General features: G+C 40.9%; 1 protein-coding gene across 4 annotated transcripts in view; it reads left to right on the plus strand.

Moving 5' to 3' along the window:
- The window catches only part of HMG20A (high mobility group 20A), a 39,630-nt gene extending 29,197 nt beyond the window's left edge, over window positions 1–10,433 (plus strand). For all 4 annotated transcript variants that reach the window (XM_071441795.1, XM_071441794.1, XM_071441797.1 and 1 more), the window contains exons 7-10: window positions 3,122–3,197; window positions 4,038–4,253; window positions 5,292–5,435; window positions 7,677–10,433. In XM_071441795.1, coding sequence (XP_071297896.1) covers window positions 3,122–3,197; window positions 4,038–4,253; window positions 5,292–5,428 — 429 coding nt within the window. In that variant the 3' untranslated portion in view covers window positions 5,429–5,435; window positions 7,677–10,433. The remainder of the gene's footprint in view (window positions 1–3,121; window positions 3,198–4,037; window positions 4,254–5,291; window positions 5,436–7,676) is intronic.
- Window positions 10,434–10,676: the final 243 nt, after the last annotated feature.

The following is a 10,676-nucleotide window of genomic DNA, read 5'->3' on the forward strand; positions in this document are numbered from 1 at the left end:
CTTCCCTCTTACCCTTCTGATTCAAGCTATCATTGCTGATGTTTCACATCATAAATGCAGTAAAAAATGAGTTCTCCTCACCCTGTAGGACATTTAAGCTTCATCAGATACAGCTGAACATCAACCTGTCAGTCAGTCAGACATCCTACTCTGAACTGTGCCTTTGACTACTTGGTGTTTTTCACCTTTATATTTATAAAATCCCACATGCTTATCACCTGATGTGCTTTTGCATCTTTTGTCAGGGAAGTCAAGTATTATAATCCTGTATAGGTCGGAATCAGCAGAAAAGCTTAGATTGCTTTTAGAAGTGTCTGCTCAAGTTGTTACTGGAAGTGAGACTAAAGCTCTTTGTCATCTTGCTGCTTTCTCCTGTCCACACTGACTTCTGTTGCTGTGTTTGTGATTAGCAGGTACAAGCTGATGAAATTATTTCTTGAGAGAATATAAGAAAATAAGGTCAAAGAAAGCTTTTTTCTTTCCCTTCCTCAACTTAAGTGTTTATTGATGTAGTTTCTGTGAGTCAGTGTTGAAGATATTTTCAACATTGTACATAGAGTTGACCTCTGAAGAGTTTCATGATGGGCAATTCAAATACTGATTATAATAAAATATAACTAAAGGATGAGAGAGAACTTATAATAGATATTGCCTTGAAAAACATGCACATACTGTCCCCTGAGCTCATCTATATGCATGAAATAGAACATTTTTCTTCCTTCAAATTCTAGTTTCATAAATGTCACATATAGCAATATACAGTGGAACTATTGTCATCAGCAGTGACTAAACCCCTGGATAATTGTTCTCCATTGTTCTGTTTTTGTTTATTTCCTCAAGCTGCTTGATTCCAAGTGGGTCTGGCATCATGCACTCAGTTACACTTGTTACTGGAAAGCTTTCAAAGGTTTGTGCACACAGACTGAGAGCAGGGGTTGCCTCATGGTTCCTGCTCTGAAAACACTTAATGGAGTAGTACATTTATTATATCTGTTCCTTCCACTGTCTGCAGCCTGACCATGGCAGCAAAGGTGAGCTTAAACCCCCCAAAATCTCAGCTGTCTCATTACCATACTTCACCAAGTCTCTAAGAACTTCAAGTCTGATTCATTGCAGAATCTTCAGAGTTCAGCCCCAGTTTTAATAACCAGATGAGATTGTTGACTCTTGAAGCATCTCAGTCTTATTTAGGGTAAATGATAGAAAGAATTCTGATTGTCTTTTGGTTTGAGGAATGACTAAATGATAGGTGAACTGAACAGACTGGGTCCTTTCCAGTAGGAGGTAATCAAAGCTTTAGGATTTTAATCTTCAGTGAACCTCAGAGTGGCTTAAGTACTTCAGGGTTCTCAAGAGGATCTTTTATGTGCTGGGTAATGTATTTTGTAATGGGAGAGTGCTGATGGTTTTAATGATCACTCTTCTGCTTAGTAGAATTTCTTGCCTTTTGGAGGCTGGGCAGTTACATCTAAAGCCTTATTTTTTTTTTTGTTTTTTATCTGAAGAACCTTTGCAACCTAGGGCTGCAAAGAGAATATCTTCTCCTGGCAGTTCTGTCTCCTCCACCATCTATTCTGTAGGAGCCAGTGATGATCCAAGCCAGTGGCTCTTTGCACACAGGTAGTAACAGTGAGCACAAATTAGAATGTTTAAAATGGATGTTTTATAAGTGTTCTAACCAAGCTTCATAACTGCCAACATTTCTTGGTGCACATTAGTGTTGAGATCCTGGATTCTGGGGTGAAATTAATTCTTAGCCATCTAGGCAGTGTTCAGACAAAACAAATGCATTATTCACACTTCTGTGTATGTCTTCTCTTTCTAAATATACTCTTGAGACATTTGCCCTGTAGCAGCATGTACAAAAACTTCAGTGAAAAGCGCGTGTGATCATAAACCCTAAATAAATCCTACAGTGCCTCAGAGAGCTGGGAAGAGTTGCCCTTCCCTCCAGTCTCCCCTGTTTCTCATGTGTCTCCAGCTGATTCAGGCCAAGTAAGGTTTGAATTCTCACTCAGTAAATAGAGAGCTCCTCAGCTGTAATTGTGCCACACAATAAAAGCCAGCTTATCTTTAAAGGCAATCAATGGACAGTCTGTCTCCTCAGGGGAAACAGAGTAGCTGTAGTTCCATCTAGTCCTGTCTGTCTTGGTTGGCTGTCAGCTGGCATTCAGGTACCCCTCTGTGGCAGACAGCACTGTGGTGCTCTGACCTCAGGGCCAGAATTCCCTTAGCAGCTGTCAGACATTGGGGTTGTCTGCTGGAGGACACCAGTCATGTGTAACACTGCAATTCTGGATGGTGAGTTGGTGATTCATTATCAGCTATGGTGTTTGAGAGTTGTGAAAAGCTTTTATTCTCCACAGACACTCTTTCCTGCATAACTTTATTTCTGTGTTAAGTTACAGGTTGATTGTAGTTGCTGCAGTTTATCAAACCAAATTTGCATTGGCTTTGTCCATAATGATTCAGGTGCTAAAACAAGCATTAATTCCTGTTGATTTAGAAGTGGTGACTGAAGTATGTTATAGTAGGGGATTTTTGCCTTGAGTCAAATCACATTATGTACAGTTTTTTGACTAAGTTGTAGAGCATTTCCTGATTTACAAGTGGTTTTTGTTTTTTTGCTTTGGTGTTGAAAGGCCAAGAGCCATGAAACTTATTGTGCATTTTGCTCACTCTGTCTCCTTTTTGTTGATATTTCTGTAAAGAATATTTCAGAATGTGTCAGTTGGTTGGTGGTGGAAAATATGAATGCATTCAGATAGTTTTAAAAATAATAATAATAGTAATAATAACAATAATAAAATAATTCTAATAATATAATAATAATTTAAAATAATAATTAATAATTCTTAGGTATAATGTCATTAGGATGAAAGAGTGTATTTTAGTATGCTGTATGTTCTTTCTTAATGGTGGTTTGATTAAACCTATATCTTGAAAATCTAAGACACTTCCTTTGGCCTTTCTTGGTAGGAGCTGGAAGTGTCTTTAATCCATACAGCTTTTAGCTGCCTCAGGTTTTGGTCTCCTTGGCCTTTTATTCTCATGATCAAAACAGTTCAATGAATTCCTGAAAACAAACTGTTTAACTATGCTATTATTTGTTCTGTTGTAGAAAGAAGCAGATACAAAGGAGAGATCTGTCTTTGATATCCCAATCTTCACAGAAGAGTTCCTGAATCATAGTAAAGGTAGTTTTAACTTTTCCAGGATGCTTTCCTCCTTGCTTTTCCAAAATTCTTGGCAAATGCTGTCCAGCTGAAGAGTCCTTGCACTCTCCCATCTCAGCTCACATAAAGACTTGGGTATAGTTTCTGCTATTACCTTACCTCTGTATATACACAATGGCTGAAAAGCAGTTTTTCCTGGCATTGTCTTCCCAAATTAGCCTTTTTTGAGAATGTTTCTGATGTTTATTCCAGCCAGTTCGAGGTTTGTCTACTGTTCTATAGGACTAAGAAATATCAAAAATGTATCCTGGTGGTGATCAGGCTGGTTAGCAGTATTTTATTTCCCCCCATATGTGGAAGATTACACTGATATATTTTCTGTTACCCTGTTTAGTTTTCATATCTGTGTGTCTCAAGGTTGAGTATTTTTTGCCAGATTTCTTGAAGACTTTCCTCACTGAACAGAATTTAGATTCAGATACTTTCTATGGTCAACAGAAGATTATTTTTGTAACTGATATCTTGATTGCAAGATTCTTAGCACTGCTACTAAACTTTGTCATGCTGATTGCATTTGAAATCAGTCTTGCAGTCTTCCTCCCTGATCAGTTCCCCCATTCATTTCCATTCTGATGCTTTGAATGTTTTCCTAGTTGTCTTTGTCTCTAGGAATGATCTCTGTAAAGTACCACTGTAGGTGCTGTTGTCACTCCATGATGTGATGCTCTTTATCTATAAACCACAACGCCACCATTTGTAATTATCAGCTGAGCACTCCAGAACATTGTGTCTCATTGCCTGTTGGTCCTAGAGATATTTGTAGCAGTTTTTTGACTCTCTGGGATGGGTTGATGTTGGCAGCCCGTGAGGCGGAGCTGCGGCAGCTGCGCAAATCCAACATGGAGTTTGAGGAGAGGAACGCGGCGCTGCAGAAGCACGTGGAGAGCATGCGCACGGCCGTGGAGAAGCTGGAGGTGGACGTGATCCAGGAGCGGAGCCGCAACATGGTGCTGCAGCAGCACCTGGAGAGCCTGAGGCAGGCCCTCACCAGCAGCTTCGCTGCAGTCCCGCTGCCAGGTGGGCCTGGGAAAAGGAACTGCTCGTGTTTGTGTCGTGTTGTGGCCTGAGAACACGGGGGCTGCTGGCACAGACGTGTTATGAAAAATCCTTTCGTTAGGAGTTTTTCTCCTGAGAAGCTGAGAGGCCTCAGAAATGAAATGTAAACAATGATTATCTGCTGCTGTGGAATGCAACAGGTGCATCTTTGATTAGTCTCATGTGGTTGTTTTTAATTAATGGCCAATCACAGTCTGGCTGTCTCAGACTCTCTGGTCAGTCACAAGATTTTATTATCATTCCACTCCTTTCTATTCCTTGCTAGCCTTCTGATTGATCCTTTCTTCTATTCTTTTAGTAGAGTTTCAATATATCATTTTCTTTTAATATAATATATATCATAAACTAATAAATCAGCCTTCTGAAACATGGAGACAAGATTCTTGTCTCTTCTCTTGTCCTGAGACCCCTGTGAACACCACCACAGGCTGCTCTCGTACTTCTGTGCTCTCGGCCATTTCTGAGCTTTTGTTGCATGGGATAATGAAATACTAAAATGCATGCAGGGGGAAATGTAGAGTCAGTGCTTTATTTCAACATGACATTTATTTTCTTATTGCTCCTACTCTTCCTAATAAAGTGAGACACATATTCAGTCCTGGCTCTCCTTCACTTGTTTTATGAAAATGTTACTGAATAGAATAGACAGGATGTGCAAGTTCCTTGATTAAAATAAGGGCTGTGTCTGTATTGTCAGCTGCCAGGGAACCTGCTTAGATTCTATGAATGCCCAGCTGAAAGAGTTTGCTATAATCAACTATGAGACCCAAATAAAAGAGAGCCATGCTTCATTAGTCCTGATATCCTTGGAACTACTCACTTTGTGGAGTTAGGAGGACATTGTTTAGCAGAATCTGTCACAAGAGGTGGTGCACAGCAGAATCACCTCCTATAGCAGTTTGTGAGTTGGCACAAATTACCCTTAGCATAGTGTTAACTTTTTTGAATTGCTGTGGTCATGCAAGTCTCTTGTGGCTCATTCCACTGTGTTGACCGTAGGCAGTGGGGAAACTCCCACGATGGAAACGATCGATTCCTACATGAACAGACTGCACAGCATCATCCTGGCCAACCCCCAGGAGAACGAGAACCTCATCGCCACCGTGCGGGACGTGGTCAACAGGCTGGAGCGTTAGTGACGGGGTGAGTGCTCTCTGCCAGGCTGCTCCTGGTGCCTGCTCCCTGCCTTTGGCACCTGTTCTGCTGCTGAGGCCTCTGCTGATCACCAGATTGTACAATCCAAAGGCTTTCTTCCTCAAAGCTGCAGGAGCAGGTTGTCTTAATGAAAGTCAAATTGGGTTGAAAGGATTCCACGGCATTAAAGGGCTCTGAAATTCCCTTTAGCTCCAAGATCTTTATGTATTTGTATAAGGTGAATAAGAGTTCTGACGGAATGGTAACAGGGTGACTAATTTAGAAGAAGGTTCCTTTCTTGAGTGAAGTAAATCTGAAGATTTTAGCAGTAATTGTAGAAACTGATGGCCATGGGGAAATTCTATTTGTCTCAAGAGGTTACAGGTGAACTCAATTCTGTTATAAATTGAAAATGCTCTACCTCTGCTCAGTGGCACCTGTAGTCAAGCTGTTGTAATGAGGAAGGCTTAGATGCAAAGCTGTACATAGCATTTGCTGAGACTAATGTTTATGTGGCATGTGCGTAGATTATTATTGAGCTCATGATTCTGTATTTTTGCTGCTGTTTAACAGCTTGGAAAACTGTAATAGAGAACAGAGTAGAAAAACAAATTAACAAAGAAGTAAATACCAGTCTTTCTGCATTACTGTGCTGCTTTGCATTTCCCACACCTCTCACTCCCCCACTTGCCCATGATGCACAGCACTAGGCAGCCATGAGGAGTTTGCCTATTTCTATTTTAACAAAGTGCATACCTTCATTCTTCAGGCATTTATTATGTAGAGATCTACTGTACATGTCTTGAATAGTGTTTAGAAATGCAAATAAAGCTGCCTTGTGCCATCTGCAAATATGAAGACAGGGCTTTTCATCCTTTCTGGTTCTGACCTTTTGTGGTGCTGTGTAGAACAGTTAATTACACATTTCCCATTATAGTGTGGCTTTAGCTGGGAGATCATTGTCCTTCAGGAGGGTAGCCAGATGGAACACACTGTAGTTCTAAGAGATGACTGAGCTCCCAGCAGAATAAAGAAGTGCCTTTACTGCTGCTATTTGTGAAGGGAACAGCTTGTCGATCCAGGTCTGGGATTTTTCAGCAGCTCATCAACCTCCTCCTTTTTGTATACTGTTTTCAGTTAGTTCTCAGGCTCAGAGAGAGAAAACCTCAGAGGGGAGGTTTTACAGAATGGCTAACAGGGAGAGCAGTTTCTCATCCATCAGTTATTAGAAGGGTATGCCAGGCCCAGAAATGGATATTTGTCCTTTAAGCACCTTGCTAGAAAAATCATATCACAAAGCTACTAAAATTTAGACTTTCATTCTCTTGCCAGGTGGCTTCATCTTTCCTAAAGGATGGACAATTCCTGTGTTCCTAAACATATAATTTTCTTGGATAGACTAGATTTGGCTGTAATTGATTTAGAAAAAGTAATTCTTGCTTTAAAATTCTTCTTTCTAACCTCTACTTGAAAAATAGTACTTCTTTCCTTTCTTTTCCTATGAATGCCTTCTCTCTTTTCAGCAGCAAAAGAGTGTGAGGCAGTCAAAAATGGGATTAATAATCACATAGTTTCACTGGTCAATGACATGCTTGTAATGGAATATAATGATCAAATAATTAATGGGACTGTTAATTACACTGACTTTCACTTGGCACTGATTATATTTTGAGACTAAATTTTGGAAGGAAGAAGGTTGGGTTTTGTTGGATGCAAATCTAGAAAATGATAGAGATTCCCTAGAAAACAAGGAAGCTTTGGATAAAAGGTTCATCTGGCACGTGATAAACTGTATCAACAAACTGTCATCACCAGTGTCCCTTTGTTAGTGTGCATATGTGTATATTAATGCTGGATGTAATCTCTGTCAACCAAGTGGTCTCTGTTTGAGGTTGGGACACATCACAAATCAATACCACAGAGAACTGTGCCCATAATGCTCCTGAAAACAACTCTTTCACAGATCTGAGGTGGGTTTCGGTGGCTTTGTACATTGTGTTTAGGGATATTTGATTGTACTGGTCAATATTTTGGTTTTTCTGTACTGCATGGTAAAAACTTCTTTGTGCAAACAGTATATGGGGAGCACTGGATGGAAACAGCCACTCAGTTTGGTTGTGTCTCTAGAGGCTGCTTTACTGTCCTGAGTGTTGTGTTTTCAGATCAAACACCCCACACCCCTGTCATGGTGCCTGTTTGGTCCTGGCAGATTGGAGCCTTCTAACCCTTATTTTTCTGTTTCGTCTGCAGGTCTCGTGACCCGGGGAAGCTTTACAAAATTTTTTTGGCCAGTGTGGAATAAGAAGCCATGGGGGAAAGCCTGGGGTGGGAGGCAGGAGGGCAGGTTTGTGCTGGGCCCTGCCTGTGTGATTTGTCAGGGAGACAAACAGATCAATGCATTAAGAGATGTTAAGAAGCCACGGACACCGCCCACTAAGCATTTGGAACTGTCCTCTGTGTGACCATTTAAGAGCATGCAACTTCTGTGCAATCTACATTTTTTATGGATTTTGCTGGGTGTGAGGGTGCCTGTGTTCTGTGGACTGGCTGGCTGTGGAGATGAAATCTCAGCTTGTGAAATGGAGTCAGCCTATATGTTGTAGTAATAACTTTGATGTGTTATATTGCCTAATGTCTTCTAGTGTCTTTTATTTTGTTTTCATGTTTATCCTGTGGGGTTACCTTCCTTCACTTCAGTTCTCTTCTTTTGATCTTGTTCCCTGATTCTTGCAGTACTGGGATAGCAGTGCTTGTGTTCTCTGCTCTAACAGGGAGTTTTTCTTGGTGCACTGTCTTGTCCTCCTGCTATGTTTATAGGAGCTTTTCTTAAGCAAAATCCTGGGGTTTTTTTGTGTTAGCCTGCAGTTCCTACAATGTGAGTTTGCCCCTGCTAGAGACTGGCTGTGGTTGATGCTTTGTGACTTGATTCTACTATGAGACAGACTTCTTCTCTCCCCTCTCTTCAAGCACCTCTCTTGCACATTGCATCCTGCTCTTCTGTGAAGGTCTCCTGTCATCTCTTGAAAACGTTTGCTGGAGCATTTTACTATCCACAAAGATCAGTGGAAATCAAGATAAAAAGTGAAACATTAGTTCTTCTCAGCAGGGAAAATGGGATTCTTCAGTTTAGACTAAACCCACAAAGCTTGCCCTTCATCTGATACCTTGTTCAGTCTAATTTAATGTTACTGCTTTGTTTTTGAGAGAATGATCTCATGGGGAAAGCAGTTTTCTATAAAAAGAGAAATGGGCACAGGGATTGCATTTTTTTTCCCCTCCCTGCCCTCCTGAAATTGCTGTGCTGGGAATCAATGTGTCTGGAAGCAGCACATATATTTTTGCATGAATTATTAGAGCAGAGAAGGTTATTAGCAACTAGCTCCACATAGCCCACAGAACTCAGCATTGCAGCTTGTTTCTGCTCTCACCTTTTGTACAGTCCAGTACTGCCCATGGAGCCCATGGCATTCAGCATTTTGTGCTCCAGCTGACCTAAATGGCCTTTCACTTGCATTGAATGGAGCTCTGCATGTTTGAGTCTGATCTTGCAGAGCTACACCAGACCTCCTGCCAGAGCTGGGGCACCCACTGCCTGCACTGGCTTATGCAAAACTTTCCCTGCCCTTTGCTTCCTGTCAAAGTGTTGGTTCTGACTGGCTCAGCACTTGTTGGACATCTCTGGGCTTTATGGGGGTGGTTGAAATGCTCTTGCTCCCACGTGACAATCTCTTTGCTCCTGCTCATGACGTGTGTTAAGATTCCCTGTTGTGATGTGGAGGTTGTTTGTGTTGCTGTCAGCATCACTTTCATGTACCTGGATACAAATATTTTGAAGATTAAAAACCAGTTTCTTCTTTTCCTGCGCTGTACACACGGACGTCGTGCTGGCCTGGAGCCATCTTCAGGTCAGCGCCTTTATGCCAGGTCTCAGCTTACTCCTGGGGTTATTGCTGTAGCCAAGAAGCAAGGATTTCCATGTAAATCAAGTCTTCCTTCAGGGAGGAAACTCCTTTCTCTTGTTATCTGTTTTGCTTTCAAGACTTCACAAAAAGGAACCTCAGTTTACTGCATTGACTTCCACTCTCCTTAGCATGGATGAGACCAGCTGATGCTGCCATGAACTTTTTTAGTGTGTTCTGTAAAGAATGTTGTAAATCCTAGAGGTTTTTAATGCCTCCAGTAGAAGCACCTACACCTTCATCTCATGTATGTATCTTGGTTTTTTTAGAACTGGTGATGTTTGACTCTCTGTTGAAGTGGCCAAAATGCGCTGCATAGCCAAAAACTGATTTACAAAATCTGAAGTTCTGTCTGTGGCATCCTATCTAATACCTGGAGTTGTATCCCATAAAGACTCCAGAAATTCCATGTAATGTAGGATGCACTTGCAGGCTGTAACATATGCAGTCCATCAGTAGGGTCAGATGGCTCCAGGCTGCCTGCTTACAGAAATCTGCTCATGGATACTGCTCATCCATCTCTGCTGAGAAGCATGCAAGTGTTGTGGGATAGGAAATTTAAAGTGATATTATTAGCTGGGGACTGACAAATCTCTTGCTTCTTCCCACAAGGAAGGAGGTGGGGTGGATTATCCATCTTGAAGCAGCTGGGAGAAGACTGAGTTCTTGCTCACTGATGATGTGACAGATGATGTTTTGTCTCATTAAGAAGCTTCTTATTTATGTTTATTAACCCTATAAAAATGGATTTTGTCTTTCCAGTGTTTTCGGAGTGTCACTTCAGTTTACAGTTTTCAGTGTTGACTGATTAAAAAAAAATGAAGTGGGTGTCAAGGAGAAGAGAGGAATAAAATGATTTTGTCACTTGCAAAAATGTTAAGAGAAATATATGAAAGCAGAATCCATTTGCTGGATTAACGTGTTTGGAATTGTTTAAATGCCAAGTTTTCTGTACAATGTTTTTGTAATTAAACTTTGGAGCTCCTTGGTTTCTAAGAAGTTGATGTGCTTGTTTGACACTGCTTCATTAAAATTGTTCAACGCTGAATCCATTCTGATTCAATTTTAACTGCATGTTCCTGAAAGAGCTATTGCTACATTGATCTCTCGTCAGAGATTTTGGCAATTCCATGTTAACCTTTGAACCTTTGAAATTCCACCTCTCCATCCTAAGTGTCTTCCTCTGGAAAAGCTGAAGGAATTTAGATTATTACTTACAATGGTGAAAGCATCAGAGTTTTTGGTTATAGCTAATGGTTGCCAGGGTCTTTCCCCAACTTGACTAACTTTA

Source organism: Agelaius tricolor, unplaced genomic scaffold (assembly GCF_023055355.1).
Source record: "Agelaius tricolor isolate 1412-34295 unplaced genomic scaffold, bAgeTri1.0.p SCAF_16, whole genome shotgun sequence".
NCBI lineage: Eukaryota > Metazoa > Chordata > Aves > Passeriformes > Icteridae > Agelaius > Agelaius tricolor.